The sequence below is a fragment of the Mesoplodon mirus genome (assembly GCF_964341445.2).
Source record: "Mesoplodon mirus genome assembly, chromosome: 2".
In the NCBI taxonomy this organism is placed as follows: Eukaryota; Metazoa; Chordata; class Mammalia; order Artiodactyla; family Ziphiidae; genus Mesoplodon; species Mesoplodon mirus.
In genome coordinates this window covers 153,638,517-153,656,069 of record NC_138977.1, presented here as the reverse complement: position 1 = coordinate 153,656,069, position 17,553 = coordinate 153,638,517, and the positions used below count along the sequence as shown (strand labels likewise).

Below are 17,553 nucleotides of genomic sequence, written 5' to 3'. Positions count from 1 at the left end.
GTACCAATCCCCACCCTCTTTCAAAGAGGCGGTTGACTGCGTTAAATATCAAGGTAAGGTCTCAGAAGATTCGAGTGAAAAGAGACCAACCAAATTTAACAAGTAGAGGGTTGCTAGCCTTCTTTGGGAGAGAAGTTTTAGCGGAAGTTGAAGTCAAATATCAAGGACTTAAAGACAGAAGGGGAGAGGGGCTTATGGTATAGACAGTGTCGTGAGGGGCTGAAAACGTACTTGACAAAGGAATAAACTATCTGGTACAAAAGACAAAAACATGGTCTGGCCTTCTGTCAGGTAACAGTTTCTTTAAAAGGACACACACACACGCACACACACACTTTTTTTTCTTCCTTTCGTGAAACCATAGTACAAAACGACGGGCGCAGTACTGCCCACAATCTCGCGTACTTCGAAAGATCCGGAAGAAACAAGCGACTCAAAAGAACGCAGACAAGCCCTTCCACTAAGTGCCGACGCGGCCAGATCCATCTCCCGGCAGAGCGCGGCTCAAACGTCCTCAGAGCCGCGGGCAGCACAGTTGCTGGAGCCGCAACCAACTGACGAGAGAGGGGACTGCAGCGCAGCCTGAGAGAACAGGGTGCACGGCCACTCAGCTGCCACCAGGAACAAGCCGATCCGCTAGGAGATGGGCGGTCCCTGACGCCAGCCATCGCCAAGGGCAACGCCGCGGGGCGGCACTTCCTGCAACGTCACGCTGCAAAGGACGCCGCTATTGTACGTCACTTCCTCCGCTCTCCGTAGGCAAATAGTCGTAACTGTCGTAAAGTAGCGGTTGACGTTAGATATTATTGATACCCTTCCATCGCTGAAGGCTTTTTCGGGCAGGTGCCAGCGTCCCTGATTCCGCGGGTGACTGGCTGGCTTTCTGAACCAGTTATTCGAGTTCCTAGTTGGTTCCTTCCCCACCTCCGTTTTGTGCCGGTACGGTGGCCGAAGAGGCTCGTGTGCGGCGGAAGTACCGGACGGGAGGGTGTGAGCCTCCGGGCCTGAGGTGCACGTGGCGCCGGTGAGTGGCGGGAGGGGGCCGGGCGGTCTGAGGATGCTGGAGGTGGAACCCAGCGGAGGGAGTGGGGGAATGCGGCTGAAGACCTTGCTGCCAGCTGGGGGAGGAAGTACTCACCGGGGGTGACGGGGCTGGTCAGTGGATGGTCGGCGCTCACAGGGCTATGGGGAGGGGACGCTCACTCTTCGGGCTCGTCGCTGGCCGCCTGGCCATGGGTGAGGTGGCAGGGTTGCTATTATTATTGTTGTCTACTTTTATGGATTCTGACTGAGGCTCAGAGGGGTTCGGTGGTGCCCCCCAGAGGCCACAGTGACTGAAAGGCACTCCCTGTTTTTCTAACCAGGTGGGAGCGAGCATGTCTTTTCGAGGCCGAGGTCGCGGAGGCTTTAGTCGAGGTGGCGGCTTCGGTCGCGGCGGTGGCGGCAGCAGCAACCACCACTTCCGAGGTGGAGGCGGCGGCAATTTCAGAGGCGGCGGCAGAGGAGGATTTGGACGAGGGGGCGGCCGCGGAGGTTTTAACAAAGGCCAGGACCAAGGACCTCCAGAGCAAGTAGTTTGTAAGTAGGCTTCAAAGCTTGGCCCACCGGGGATCGAGGGTGGAGTGGGGTCGAGGGACGGAGGTTGTGGGTTTGTGTTATTAGTAAGTTTGACTGGGAGTCGGGTGCTGAAAGATAGATCCAGCAGCTCTCTCTCCTACGGAGGTTGCTGCTTGATTGGGGAGTCAAGCCTCCGGAGAGGCTGTAAAGTGACGTATAATCGTGCTGTAGAAGTAAGGGGGATATAAGAAAAGCTGAAGGACAGTCAGAATGCATCGTGGAGATGGAACTTGGGTTTGGGCTGAAAGGGAGATACAACTGCGTAATATTGTGCATTTACCCCTACTGTCCCCATTTTACAGATAAGAAAACTGATTCAGCGTTAAGTTTCTTTGCTAGGGTCATAGTGAGAAGTGATCAGTAAGTGATGTATTTGAGATACAAAGCCAAGTTTCCTGACTCCAAAGCCCATGCTTTTAATTGCTACTCATAACTAAGTGAAGTGAGTAAAAAAAACTTGCTCAGAAGGGAAACTACGGGGGAGGGGGAGTCAAGAAAAAGACCTAATTAGAGGAGTTTTGGAGTAATTACCAAAGAAGTAAGATGGAAGTCATGGAAAGTGAGACAGAGATTTGACAGTAGAAGTCTACATCAAAGAAGATAAAGGATGAACAGAGTCTACTATAAAGAGTAGGATGGATCAGTATGCAAAATGGTTTGAAGAGGCCAACGGCTAGAGTCAAAGGTCCTAGCCCCATAATGGTCCATGCATGACACATCAGAGCATGGTGAAAGTGAGGAAAAAAAGAAGGGCTCAATGGGAGAGATATTTCAGTGGAAACAGACTCAGTAGAACTTGGCTAATACTAGGTATAAAAGGCTCCAGGTTTTGAGCTTGGGTGATAGGAATTGAGAGTCGGTTTTGCAGGAATATGCTGAGTATTTTAGTTTGGGGTGACTGTGATATATAGGTAGTTATTTTGAGATTCCAGACTTCCTTGGAAAAGATCAAAGAGTCATTGGTGAAGAGGTGGTAGTAGGAACTTAGGAAAGGGGAGAAAAAAAGAAAGGACCAGAGAACAACAAAGACTGACTTAGACTTAGGGATGGGGAGAAGGAAGAGACAATAGAATGAGGCATAGTGTTGTTTAATCAAATAATAATAGTTATTATGTAAAATAACTGTTATTGTAGATTGAGTGGTCTCAGTATGCCAGGCATTTTCTAAGCACTTGACATTTATTATTGCACTTAATCTTCACAATACTATATGTTAGGTGTCAGTACTGTTGTTAGCCCTACATTAAAGATGAAGACACTGAAGCACAGAGAAGCTGAGACCCGTACCCCAGGTCACATAGCTAGTATTTTGTGGAGTTGGTACACTAACCCAGGAAAGCTTTTCTGCCTCAGAACAGATATGGTGAAATCCCAGGCAGCCAAGAGGAAAGCTTCCAGAAGAAGTTGGTCAATATCATTTGAAATTGTTTTATATTTTAACATTTTCATGTCCTATTTCAGTATTAGGAGAGTTCCTGCACCCCTGTGAGGATGACATAGTTTGTAAATGTACCACAGATGAAAATAAGGTGCCTTATTTCAATGCTCCAGTTTATTTAGAAAACAAAGAACAAATTGGAAAAGTAGATGAAATATTTGGACAACTTAGAGATTTTGTATCCTTTTTAATTGGAAAATGTAGCTATCTCATTAAAAGGTTACTGTTTGTTTTTTCTGGGGTTAAGTATTGATTAAACTAAACTTGCTGCTTCATTAAAGTGGTTGGAGTATTGCTAAGATTGGACCATAAGGAGAATCAAGAGGGGGGATGTATTTTCACATATATTGAAAAGATAGCCCTTATAAATGTGACTTCCTTTTTGGAAGGTTTTAGAAATGATTGCCACTTGGATCAGTGCCACAGGGTGGAGGTACTTTGCTATGGATATGATGATGCCACTGCAATAGGATGGTGGAATTGGAAGTTTTAAAACAAAAATTAAAATTTCACTTCTGTTTGGAAACTCATTTCTTACTTTTCCTAAATATTTCTGTATATTCTAACCTTGTTATTTAAAAAATTACATGTGAATTCAGAAGATTATCTTTGATATTAATTGCTTATTCCTTAATAAAATTAATAGTATTTTTCAGTTAAATTGTCAGAGAACATGAAGGCATCTTCCTTTAAAAAACTGCAGAAGGTGAGTCAAGTTTATGATACCCAGATCCTTGGTTTTGTAAACGAATGACCTACCTTAGGACAGTTTTACTTAAGGCACTTGAGACTTCCCCAGTGTATCACTAGTGAGGCTCTTAAACTGAGATGTTCTGTACTTTAGACATTGAACTTACTAATCTTTAAAAGTAATGTGTTTAATTCAGGTTTTCAGAAAGTAATCTGTGGTCGTATTAGCAATTCTGTAACTGCTGGAGTACATTTTTTATTTTATGTACAAATCCTATTGAAAAGCTTTCATTCTAAGTATAATATTAAATTATAAAGCTTATATTATTTGGGAGAAATCAGATATTAAATGATTTCACAGATATTTCAATAACATTTTGATATATGCTGTAAAGGAGTAATACATTTTGGTATGAGAATGTTAGTAGTGAGACCAAATTTAGTGCATTGGCTTTCTGAGAATGTGAGTTTGAAGCGGAGACCTGAAAGTTGACCACAGGTGACTCCCAAACCTGGTTGCACGTGAGAATTACCTCGGGGAGCTTTTAAGAAGATGTATTTCTAGGTCCCACTCCTAGAAGTTTGACTGAGTAGGTGTTAGGTAGGGACGAGGATTCAGGTTTTAAAAGGAAACTTCTGGATGACTTTGATGAAGTTTAGGCTAGCACTTGGGAACCACTGCTCTAGTCACAGAGGAGGAGGAAGTGCATTTCAAGTAAGGAAAACAGCATGTGCAAGTCTGACAGTAAAGCCACCTTAAGGATCTGAAAAAGGCAGAGGTAGAGCTTGGACACAGAACATTTAGGAGGGGTGGGGAAAGTTGTGAAGTAATGACTAGCAAGGTAGGCAGGGGCTAGATTACTTAAGGACTTCAGGTCATGGGAAAGAATTTAGACTTTAGTCTTCATTTTGTTTTTAACTATCAGGATATATACGGTTAAATTTATACTTAAAAGAGAGTGTTAGAAAAATAAAAGAGCACCCTGGAAAGAGGTCAGTACTGTGTGTGAAGGGGCCAGGTTGGATGCTGTTGCTTTAGTCCTGAAAGAGTGGAAATGGAGAAAAGTGGATGGTTTTATGAGAGATACAGGAAGTAGAATCGATAGGTCTTGGTAATTGGTTAGCTGTTGAAGTTGAAGTAAAAAATATCACCATCTTTCAGATGTCTGATTGCAACAGCTTTGTGGATGGTGTCACTATTCACTGAAATGGGCATTACTGGAGAAGAAGGGAATTAGGGGAAGATAATGAATTCAGTTTTGGACATAATGAGTGAGAAGCACATCACACTAATTATTTCTGTTATACTTCCAGTTTTATATAGACCCATATAAGCTGCTGCCATTGCAGAGGTTTCTCCCTCGACCTCCGGGTGAGAAGGGGCCTCCCAGAGGCGGTGGCAGGGGAGGTCGAGGAGGAGGAAGAGGCGGAGGTGGCAGAGGTGCTAGGGGTGGTAAGTTACCTGTGGGGGAGATTTCTAATGAGATTTCAAAGCCGCAGCCAACTTGTATAGCACAATTTAGTTTTGTATAGAGGCGGACCTCCCTTATGGTTATTTGTCTTTTTTAATAAAGCTGCTTCCAATCTTGGCACATTACCATAGTAGTAATGCTTAGTTTCTGTAAAGTATAGTATTATCTTAATTGAATTTTACATTTTTAGTTAATATCATTGAGTGGTGATTATATGCCAAGAGCTGGTCATATATTCTTTTAACATCCAAGTATATTCTTTTAATATTTAGCAAAACCTTATGAAGGTGGGTGATATCCTTTTTTTATGCATGAGGAAATGCAGGCTTACAAAAGTTAATTTGCTCTAATCAAACAATTGGCAGCTCAGAAATAAAACCCATATCTTCTGATGTCATGCCAAAGAGTATTACAATAAGTTCATTGCTTTGATTTCAGTATTTTGATATATGTATTTCCCCACAGCTTGGGTACATTCATCATTCTGGGCAGCTGGATAATGAGCAGGGCTGGGGATTAGGTGGGATACAGCATTGGCTATGCTTAGATCTGCAAATGGTGTGGTGGGTGGGTGACTGGGTGATGGGCAGAGCCAAAGAGATGAGGAAGAGGAGCTGCACAGTGGGGTTGGACAGCTTCTGGTACAGGATCAGAAAAGAGAGAATTCTGTTTTCACTTTTGCCTCTCAATGTAATTATCACTTCACTCCTTAAATATACCTTTTTGGGGTCCAAATAGCTTGGAGATAATCTCTTAAGAGATATTAACATATATCTTTAAGTATTTTTGGGAGTACCCCTCTAAGAATTTGATGAATGGAGATCCCCTCATTTCCATTCTATATTCAGTCTCGTATATGACATTTTAAAGCACTCACAACTATATTTTCTTAAAATCTTAATTTTTTTATATCAGTATTTTGGAATTATGTGTTTGTTTCCTCATTTTATAATTTTTCTTTTTATATTTCATCATTCTTTACAAAGCTAGCCCCCAAAATGAGTAAAACTGCAATAGGAAGCCAAACATGTTGGATAATAGAAAAAAATGCTTTAAAAATTTTAAATTTCAAGGCTCATCAGCATGTGACCATCAGTGTTGATCTGTTTGCAGCTCCATTGACCTTAAACATTGTATTTATGGTAGTATCCCCAGAGCTAAACCACCCATACCTGCTACCCTTTGTTCTTAGGATAAAAACAATTTAAAAAGTATATATAATAAGCAAAAGTTGAGGTACTCATGCATTTAATGGTAGGGCTAAGTTGACCTTTAAAGTAACAAGCTTTTCTAATTTATTAAAACAGAAAACTTAAAAAAAAAACAAAAAACAAAAAACTTGTTTAAAAAGTTGTAACCTAGGATTTTAGCCTGCTGCTGGACAGTTTCTCCATTTTTATCTTAAAAAATTCTGTAAGGTAAAATATGTGAATATATATTCATTACAACTGCAAGAATTATATTGATATTTACAGGCTTATCAAAATATGATAGGTTACAGTTAATGAATGTTTCCTTTATTTTTAGGTGGTTTTAGAGGTGGAAGAGGAAGTGGAGGTGGAGGTTTCAGAGGAGGAAGAGGGGGTGGTGGTTTTAGAGGTGAGTGGAAAAAAAACTTTAAATGGCTGAATTTCTAGAAATGGTAATGTCTACCAACTTTTATTTCTGTTTGCCAGCAAGTACATAGAACACCATGGTGTTCTTTGCTTTAGCCTAATAGATAGTTTCATTTTATATCACTTTTCCCTTTGAGTTTTTTCACCTACTTCTACTTTACTTTGCTGTATTATTAATTTGAAAAACAAAAAAGTGTAATACAAATGACAGTTAAATTTGGTAAAATACTTTTGCTAAACCTTACAAGAACTAATGCTGATTTTAAACTTGAGTTTTGGGTAATAGTATTACTAAATATTCATTTTTCTGTACCCTTAATACTTTCATTTTCTCTTAATCAGGAAGAGGACGTTAAGTGTAACAGTTGACAGAGAAACTTCACCAGTTGACTTCGGCATTAACCTCATGATCTACATCTATGGATCAGAAACTCGTTTCATGATCAAATCTTGAAGAGCTGGTCATTTTATGACAGTGGAGCTAAAATGTCAACGTCATGCAAAAACAAGTGTGGCAGAACAGGCAATTTTGTTCTAAAAGAGTATGAACAAGCGCTTTAATGTTTTGTACAATGCTTGGAACTTGTGGGTGTTCAGTAAAGGGGCAGCTTTCATCTGAAGCGTATTTGAATTTTTAAAATAAAGTGTTTTATTCCTTTAAGTTATTTAGAGCTGTGTTTATTAAACCAGAGCTATTTTTGAGTTAAAAGGGACAACCCAGTAGATTTAAGTTAGAAAAAAAGGTGTTTGCATATATAACTGATCTTTTAAAAAAATAGGCTAGTAGAGCAGTACTTCAACGTTCTCTATAAATTAACACTCCCTTTCAAAATGTTTGCCTTTGTATATGAGAACATCAGCACACTTTATTATATTTTCCCTTTTGTGTGTTAGTACATAAATCAAAGTTAGTAAGGCAGCTTCTCTAATTGTAATTAGTAATTGATTAGAAAATTTTAGTATTGGTTATGAATCTATTATAGATGGAACAGCTCTGTTCAAGTTGAGAACTAGAAGTTGATGACATTTCTTAAATGTTTAATTTTTCTCATACAACATAGATGGAATGTTGAAAGTTTTACTGAATTTTTTTTTTTTTTTTTGCGGTACGTGGGCCTCTCACTGTTGTGGCCTCTCCCGTTGCGGAGCACAGGCTCCGGACGCGCAGGCTCAGTGGCCGTGGCTCACGGGCCTAGCCGCTCCGCGGCATGTGGGATCTTCCCGGACCAGGGCATGAACCCGTGTCCCCTGCATCGGCAGGCGGACTCTCAACCACTGCGCCACCAGGGAAGCCCTACTGAATGTTTTTTTTTTTTTTTTTTTTTTTTTGCGGTACACGGGCCTCTCACCGCTGTGGCCTCTCCAGCCGCGGAGCACAGGCTCTGGACACGCAGGCCCAGCGGCCACGGCCCACGGGTGGCATGTGGGATCCTCCCAGACCGGGGCATAAACCCGCGTCCCCTGCATCGGCGGGCGGACTCCCAACCACTGCGCCACCAGGGAAGCCCCCTACTGAATGTTTTTATTTTCCTTTTTTTAAGGGACTCAAGGTTTAAGATGTTACTGACCATAAATAAATATTTGATTGCCTGCTACATGTTCAGATTCCTGGGTAGGGACGTTACAAATGAAATTGGTTTTGGTCCTCACTGCTATTGTAATATCAAGACATAACCATGATAGCAAGTTAGAATACTGTGATATAGGATAATTTTCCCTGCCACTGATTTTCCCCCCTCACATGTGTTCATTCTCTGAAGGAATGGGGTTGCCATATCTTTTAAGTTTTCTAGCATGTTTTACCTAATACTGCCTAAATCAGTATTCTGGGTTTTATGTAACTTTTTTGATTAATGGAATTGCAGCAGGATGAATAAATATGTAAGCCATAAGTATATATGTTGAACAAATACGCTGAAAATTTTTCACAGGAAGAAGCGGTTATGCTTTTACAACTTGGGAAAGGAGACTGTTTGATTTAGAATACTTGGGTTGAAACTTTCAGTGAGAGGTAGGGCCAGGGCTTTTACTTTTGGTCTGTAAAAGACATAGCAATCAATTATTTGTCCTTGGTATTGTCCCAAGGACAAATAATAGTGCAAATTCCTACACTTTGTTTTTTAACATTTAAAAAGTCTAAACTGGCTGATGGAAGTAATGTTGGTAGACAAATCACTTGAGATTTCACCTTTTACGTTAGGTATATCTTTTGGTCATTAGCTACCTTTAAACTCTTTTTCTCTTTTCTTCCTTATAGTACTTCTTCCTGGGTTTCCTTTTGGTCATTTAGTTTTTTGGGTTTTTTTTTTTTTTTTTTTCCACACTGCATGGCATGTGGGATCTTAGTTCCCTGACCAGGGGTTGAACCCATGCCCCCTGGACCGCCAGGGAAGTTCCCCAGGGTATTTGGTTTTGAATTGAGTTCATATGTTTAGGGAGCCTAACATTAATGCATTTGGTACTGTGGTATCACTGAGCTCCACTGTAAAAGATACTTTGATGATTATTCACATATTAAATCTTTTGAGTTGTTAACCAAATAACATTCTGACTGCTTGCATCATGCTAAAATGTACTTGTTACCATAGCACTGAAAAGATTTAGTGGAATACAAGCAATATTTCCTGGCATTCCTGAAAATTTGAAAGGAGTTAGGAAAGGAGGACTGACTTTAGGCCAGTTAAAGTTTATGAAATTGAAGAATCATGAGCTGTGTAAACTTGACATGCTTATAATTATATTTCTTAGTATTCTAAGCCTCATCCCAATATAGCTTTTCCATGTCACTCGTGAAGGAAGCATTAAAAAGTACATTGAATGCATCTACCACACTCATAATCTGTAAAACTTGTAGCTACAGCAAATAGCTGGCCATTTTTGGAATTATTTTTTCTTCAGTTCTTTTTTTTTTTTTGAATTTCTGAATTTTATTCATTTTTTATACAGCAGGTTCTTATTAGTTATCTATTTTATACATATTAGTGTATATATATCAATCCCAATCTCCCAATTCATCCCACCACCACCATCCCCACTGCTGCTTTCCCACCTTGGTGTCCATATGTTTTTTCTCTACATCTGTGTCTCTATTTCTGCCCTGCAAACCGGTTCATCTGTACCATTTTTCTAGGTTCCACATATATGCGTGAATATACGATACTTGTTTTTCTGACTTCACTCTGTATGACAGTCTCTAGATCCATCCACGTCTCTACAAATGACCCAATTTTGTTCCTTTTTATGGCTGAGTAATATTCCATTGTATATATGTACCACATCTTCTTTATCCATTCGTCTGTCGATGGGCATTTAGGTTGCTTCCATGACCTGGCTATTGAAAATAGTGCTGCAATGAACATTGAGGTGCATGCGTCTTTTTGAATTATGGTTTTCTCTGGGTATATGTCCAGTAGTGGGATTGCTGGGTCATATGGTAATTATATTTTTAATTTTTTAAGGAACCTCCATACTGTTCTCATAGTGGCTGTATCATTTTACATTCCCACCAACAGTGCGAGAGGGGGGTTCCCTTTTCTCCATACCTTTCCAGCATTTGTTGCCTGTAGATTTTCTGATGATGCCCATTCTAACTGGTGTGAGATGATAACCTCATTGTAGTTTTGATTTGCATTTCTCTAATAATTAGTGATGTTGAGCAGCTTTTCATGTGCTTCTTGGCCATCTGTATGTCTTCTTTGGAGAAATGTCTATTTAGGTCTTCTGCCCATTTTTTGATTGGGTTGTTTGTTTCTTTAATATTGAGCTGCATGAGCTGTTTATATATTTTGGAGATTAATCCTTTAATGTCCGTTGATTCATTTGCAAATATTTTCTCCCATTCTGTGGGTTGTCTTTTCATCTTGTTTGTAGTTTCCTTTGCTTTGCAAAAGCCTTTAAGTTTCATTAGGTCCCATTTGTTTATTTTTGTTTTTATTTCCATTACTCGAGGAGGTGGATCAAAAAAGATCTTGCTGTGATTTATGTCAGAGTGTTCTTCCTATGTTTTCCTCTAAGAGTTTTGTAGTGTCCGGTCTTACATGTAGGTCTCTAATCCATTTTGAGTTTATTTTTGTGTATGGTGTTAGCGAGTGTTCTAATTTCATTCTTTTACACGTAGCTGTCCAGTTTTCGCAGCACCACTTATTGAAGAGACTGTCTTTTCTCCATTATACATCCTTGCCTCCTTTGTCATAGATTAGTTGACCATAAGTGCGTGGGTTTATCTCTGGGGTTTCTATCCTGTTCCATTGATCTACATTTCTGTTTTTGTGCCGGTACCATATTGTCTTGATTTCTGTAGCTTTGTAATACAGTCTGAAGTCAGGGACTCTGATTCCTCCAGCTCCGTTTTTTTCCCTCAGGGCTGCTTTGGCTATTTGGGGTCTTTTGTGTCTCCATACAAATTTTAAGATTTTTTGTTCTAGTTCTGTAAAAAAAAATGCTGTTGGTAATTTGATAGGGATTGCATTGAATCTGTAGATTGCTTTGGGTAGTATAGTCATCTTCACAGTATTGATTCTTCCAATCCGAGAACATTGTATATCTCTCCATCTGTTGGTATCATCTTTAATTTCTTTCATCAGTGTCTTATAGTTTTCTGCATAGAGGTCTTTTGTCTCCCTAGGTAGGTTTATTCCTAGGTATTTTATTCTTTTTGTTGCAATGGTAAATGGGAGTGTTTCCATAATTTCTCTTTCAGATTTTTCATCATTAGTGTATAGGAATGCAAGAGATTTCTGTGCATTAATTTTGTATCCTGCAACTTTACCAGATTCATTAATTAGCTCTAGTAGTTTTCTGGTGGAATCTTTAGGATTCTCTATGTATAGTATCATGTCATCTGCAAACAGTGACAGTTTCACTTCTTTTCCAATTTGTATTTCTTTTTCTTCTCTGATTGCCGTGGCTAGGACTTCCAAAACTATGTTGAACAATAGTGGCGAGAGTAGACATACTTGTCTTGTTCCTGATCTTAGAGGAAATTCTTTCAGATTTTCACTATTGAGAATGATGTTTGCTGTGGGTTTGTTGTATATGGCCTTTATTATGTTGAGATAGGTTCCCTCTATGCCCACTATCTGGAGAGTTTTTATCATAAACGGGTGTTGAGTTTTGTCAAAAGCCTTTTCTGTATCTATTGAGATGATCATATGGTTTTTATTCTTCAATTTGTTAATATGGTGTATCAATATGATACACCATATTGATTTGTGTATATTGAAGAATCATTGCATCCCTGGGATAAATCCCACTTGATCATGGTGTATGATCCTTTTAATGTGTTGCTGGATTCCGTTTGCTAGTATTTTCTTGAAGATTTTTGCATCTATATTCATCAGTGATAATTGGTCTGTAATTTTCCTTTTCAGTAGTATCTGTCTGGTTTTGGTATCAGGGAGATGGTGGCCTCATAGAATGAGTTTGGGAGTGTTCCTTTCTCTGCAATTTTTTGGAAGAGTTTGAGAAGGATGGGTGTTAGCTCTTCTCTAAATGTTTGATAGAATTTGCCTGTGAAGCCATCTGGTCCTGGACTTTTGTTTGTTGGAAGATTTAAAATCACAATTTCAATTTCAGTGCTTGTTACTGGTCTGTTCATATTTGCTACTTCTTCCTGGTTCAGACTTGGAAGGTTATACCTTTTTAAGAATTTGTCCATTTCTTCCAGATTGTCCATTTTATTGGCATAGAGTTGCTTGTAGTAGTCTCTTAGGATGCTTTGTATTTCTGCGGTGTCTGTTGTAACTTCTTCTTTTTCATTTCTAATTTTATTGATTTGAGTCCTCTCCCTCTTTTTCTTGATGAGTCTGGCTAATGGTTTATCAATTTTGTTTATCTTCTCAAAGAACCAGCTTTTAGTTTTATTGATCTTTGCTATTGTTTTCTTTGTTTCTATTTCATTTATTTCTGCTCTGATCTTTATGATTTCTTTCCTTCTAACTTTGGGTTTTGTTTGTTCTTCTTCCTCTAGTTCCTTTAGGCATAAATTTAGATTGTTTATCTGAGATTTTTCTTGTTTCTTGAAGTAGGCTTCTATTGCTATAAACTTCCCTCTTAGAACAGCTTTTGCTGCATCCCTTAGGTTTTAGATTGCCATGTTTTCATTGTAATCTGTCTCTAGGTGTTTTTTGATTTCCTCTTTGATTTCTTCAGTGATCTTTTGGTTACTTAGTAGTGTATTGTTTAGCCTCCATGTGTTTGTGTTTTTTACGTTTTTTTCCCGTTATTGATTTCTAATCTCATAGCGTTGTGGTCGGAAAAGATACTTGATATGATTTCAGTTTTCTTAAATTTACCGAGGCTTGATTTGTGACCCAGGCTGTGATCTCTCCTGGAGAACGTTCCGTGTGCACTTGAGAAGAAAGTGTAACCTGCTGCATTTGGATGGAATGTCCTATAATTATCAATTAAATCTGTCTGGTCTATTGTGTCATTTAAAGCTTCTATTTCCGTATTTATTTTCATTTGGGATGATCTGTCTGTTGGTGTAAGTGAGGTGTTAAAGTCCCCCACTATTATTGTGTTACTGTTGATTTCCTCTTTTATAGCTGTTAGCAGTTGCCTTATGTATTGAGGTGCTCCTATGTTGGGTGCATATATATTTATAATTGTTATATCTTCTTCTTGGATTGATCCCTTTATCATTATGCAGTGGCCTTCCTCTTGTAACATTCTTTATTTTAAAGTCTATTTTATCTGACATGAGTATTGCTGCTCCAGCTTTCTTTTGACTTCCATTTGCATGGAGTATCTTTTTCCATTGCCTCACTTTCAGTCTGTATGTGTCTCTAGGTCTGAAGTGGGTCTCTTGAAGACAGCATATATATGGGTCTTGTTTTTGTATCCATTCAGCAAGCCTGTGTCTTTTGGTTGGAGCATTTAATCCATTCACGTTGAAGGTAATTAGTGTTTCTAAGAATGAAATTAGAACACTCGCTAACACCATACCTTCACGTTGAAGGTATAATTACCATACATATTGGTAATTATCAATATGTATGTTCCTATTACCATTTTCTTAATTGTTATGGGTTTATTTATTTTTTATTTTATTTATTTATTTATTTATTTATTTTGCAGTACGCGGGCCTCTCATTGTTGTGGGCTCTCCCGTTGCGGAGCACTGGCTCCGGACGCGCAGGCTCAGCGGCCGTAGGCTCACGGGCCCAAACGCCCCGCGGCATGTGGGATCTTCCCGGACTGGGGCACAAACCCGTGTCCCCTGCATCGGCAGGTGGACTCTCAACCACTGTGCCACCAGGGAAGCCCCTATGGGTTTATTTTTGTAGGTTCTTTTCTTCTCTTGTGTTTCCCCTTTAGAGAAGTTCCTTTAGCATTTGTAGAACTGCTTTGTTGGTGCTGAATTCTGTTAGCTTTTGCTTGTCTGTAAAACTTTTGATTTCTCTGTTGAATCTGAATGAGATCCTTGCTGGGTAGAGTAATCTTGGTTGTGGGTTCTTCCCTTTCATCACTTTAAATATACCATGCCACTCCCTTCTGGCTTATAGAGTTTCTGCTGAGAAATCAGCTACTAACCTTATGGGAGTTCCCTTGTATGTTATTTGTCATTTTCCCCTTGTTGCTTTCAGTAGTTTTTCTTTGTCTTTAGTTTTTGTCAATTTGATTACTATGTGTCTCAGTGTGTTTCTCCTTGTGTTTATCCTGTATGGGACTCTCTGCACTTCCTGGACTTGGGTGGCTATTTCCTCTCCTATATTAGGGAATATTTCAACTATAATCTCTTCAAATATTTTCTCGGGTCCTATCTCTCTCTCTTCTACTTCTGGGTCCCCTATAATGCGAATGTTGTGGTTAATCTTGTCCGAGAGGTCTCTTAGGCTGTCTTCATTTCTTTTCATTCTTTTTTCTTTATTCTGTTCTGTGGCAGTGAATTCCACCATTCTGTCTTCCAGGTCACTTATCTGTTCTTTTGCCTCAGTTATTCTGCTATTGATTCCTTCTAGTGTATTTTTCATTTCAGTTATTATATTGTTCATCTCTGTATGTTTGTTCTTTAATTCTTCTAGGTGTTTGTTCTTTAATTCTTCTAGGTCTTTGTTAAACATTTCTTCCATCTTCTTGATCTTTGCCTCCATTCTTTTTCCAAGGTTCTGGATCATCTTCACTATTACTATTCTGAATTCTTTTTCTGGAAGGTTGCCTATCTCCACTTCATTTAGTTGTTTTTCTGAGGTTTTATCTTGTTCCTTCATGTGGTACAAATTCCTCTGCCTTTTCATTTTGTCTGTCTTTCTGTGAATGTGGTTTTCCTTCCACAGGCTGCAGAATTGTAGTTCATCTTGCTTCTGCTCTCTGCCCTCTGGTGGATGAGGCTATCTAAGAGGCTTGTGCAAGCTTCCTGATGGTAGGTACTGGTGGTGGGTAGAGCTGGGTGTTGCTCTGGTGTGCAGAGCTCAGTAAAACTTTAATCTGCTTCTCTGCTGATGAGTGGGGCTGGGTTCCCTCCCTGTTGGTTGTTTGGCCTGAGGCAACCCAGCACTGGAACCTACCCTGCTGTTTGGTGGGGCTAATGGCAGACTCTGGGAGGGCTCACGGCAAGGAGTACTTCCCAGAACTTCTGCTGCCAGTGTGCTTGTCCCCACGGTGAGCCACAGCCACCCCCGCCTCTGCAGGAGACCCTCCAACACTAGCAGGCAGGTCTGGTTCAGTCTCCTATGGGGTCACTGCTCCTTCCCCTGGGTCCCGATGCACACACTGCTTTGTGTGTGCCTTCCAAGAGTGGAGTCTCTGTTTCCCCCCGTCCTGTTGAAGTCCTGCAATCAAATCCCGCTAGCCTTCAAAGTCTGATTCTCTAGGAATTCCTCCCCCGTTGCCTGGCCCCCAAGTTGGGAAGCCTGATGTGGGGCTCAGAACCTTCACTCCAGTGGGTGGACTTCTGTGGTATAAGTGTTCTCCAGTTTGTGAGTCACCCACCCAGCAGTTATGGGATTTGATTTGATTGTGAATGTACCCCTCCTACCGTCTCACTGCGGCTTCTCCTTTGTATTTGGATGTGGGGTATTTTTTTTGGTGAGTTCCAGTGTCTTCCTGTCAATGATCGTTCAACAGTTAGTTGTGATTCCAGTGCTCTCACAAGAGGGTGTGAGCGCACATCCTTTTACTCCACCATCTTGAACCGCTCTCTCCTCTTCAGTTCTTAGAAATAATTATTTCTGGAAAATTTAAATGGGTACTAAAACTAAGTAGGCATAATCCATTACAGAAAAGGAAGGGAGTATGGACCAAAGTAAACTCAAAAAACTTTGAGTGAATGGTGAATGCAAAAAAAAAAAGAGACTTAAAACCTAACAACCCATAGATTTTTAACAGGGAGAGGTCACCTTAGGTACTATGTTCATTGCTTTAGGGTCATTTGAAAATACTTTGATATTGGAATACTAAAGAGATTCACTTTCCTAGTATAGATACAGTTACGAATATTTCATTACATTTATACAAATTTGAGTACTAGTAGCTATGGGATCTGGGACAGATCGACCAACTCGATTTCAACTTCTTCAGTTTATATATGTGTATAACTGAGAATTGAGGCAAAAGGATTATCCAGTCCCTTGTTGCTGTGCCATTCTAAGATTTATAAAATTAAATTAAGTGGGTAAATATAGCCCTCTAGTGGTTCTGTTATATGCTTACACTGTTAACTTTGGTGCATCTAGCATTTCTGTAAAGTTACTGATTTTTAGAAATTCAGTATTGAGAAGAATCAGATTTTTATAATATTACATGGCATAAAGAATATGAGGAAAAAAGGTATAGGGATATATTATTCTAACAATAAATGTTCGTATTAGATTGTCACCCACTATGTTACCCACTTTTGGAGTTATAACAAGATAATCCAGAATATTAGAATTGCCCAGTACTTTACAAGATGAATTATTGAATCTAGATACTTTGCTGGTGCATGCTATGATTATTACCAGATTAACTACTTGTGCATATCAAAGTGTAGGGTAAATAAATGAACTGAGGTGAATTGTAAAGTAGATCATGCTATATTCATGCTTTATTGACCTGGAATTTATGGTATGGCTTTAGGGGAAAACAAATTACAGAATGATTTTATATATACATAGCTCCCCATTTTTTGAAAAGAATGAAAAAAAAAGTGGAAGAAACCTCAAACAGTTGTATATATATATGTTTCTATAAGCAAAGAAAAGCAGAATATACACCGAACAATACTATTACCATTAAGGGAGTAAAATTTGGAAGGATGGGGGAGATTACATCTTTACTTATCTCTAATGATTTAAATTGTTATGGAAAAAACAAAAGGAATTGAAATGGAAAACCTGAAAGGGTCAAACAGAAAACAGGGACCTTAATCTGAATAGTTTTAGAGGACTAAGTCTGGCTCTTAATTTTGAAACTGATTTCCAGCAGAAATCAGTTAAATCAGGTCCTGATCTGATTTTCTGAGTCTGTTTATTGTTTAAATGGGATGTGTGCACTTGATAATCTCCTTGGATATAAAGCTGATGCCCTAATTGCTTAAAATGTGTATTGCTTGTTATTTCTCTTTATTTTGCTAATAAGCTTTTCCCTTGTTCTGGGAATTAAAAATCCTTTCCTCTTTAGCCCAATTAAATTTATTAAGGGAGGGCCTCTATGAAAAGGCCCTTCTTTGAGGTCTTTAAGTGGAAGTGATTGGTTCTGAAAATTCTTCCCTAGGTGGCTTTTGAAACATTTCATAGATATT

At 39.4% G+C, this 17,553-nt stretch overlaps 1 protein-coding gene across 2 annotated transcripts; it reads left to right on the top strand.

The window, feature by feature from the left end:
* The first annotated feature begins 761 nt into the window (after positions 1-761).
* Positions 762-7,494, top strand: GAR1 (GAR1 ribonucleoprotein). 2 transcript variants are annotated; one of them, XM_082611756.1, is made up of 7 exons: positions 762-1,024; positions 1,365-1,578; positions 3,079-3,233; positions 3,702-3,761; positions 5,060-5,198; positions 6,745-6,816; positions 7,176-7,494. In XM_082611756.1, the coding sequence occupies exons 2-7, from the start codon at positions 1,377-1,379 to the stop codon at positions 7,187-7,189; spliced, it is 642 nt and encodes a 213-aa protein (XP_082467882.1). In that variant the 5' UTR covers positions 762-1,024; positions 1,365-1,376; the 3' UTR covers positions 7,190-7,494. The 2 variants fall into 2 exon arrangements, with proteins under 2 accessions (XP_082467882.1, XP_082467883.1); XM_082611757.1 differs by lacking the exon at positions 5,060-5,198.
* The last annotated feature ends 10,059 nt before the right edge of the window (positions 7,495-17,553 follow it).

Bases quoted from the DNA above. Each gene is read 5' to 3' on its own strand.
- GAR1 (XM_082611756.1), top strand. From the start codon at position 1,377: ATGTCTTTTCGAGGCCGAGGTCGCGGAGGCTTTAGTCGAGGTGGCGGC. The intron at 1,579-3,078 runs GTAAGTAGGCTT...GTCCTATTTCAG, and splicing joins ACCTCCAGAGCAAGTAGTTT to TATTAGGAGAGTTCCTGCAC. The intron at 3,234-3,701 runs GTATCCTTTTTA...TAAAATTAATAG, and splicing joins TTGGACAACTTAGAGATTTT to TATTTTTCAGTTAAATTGTC.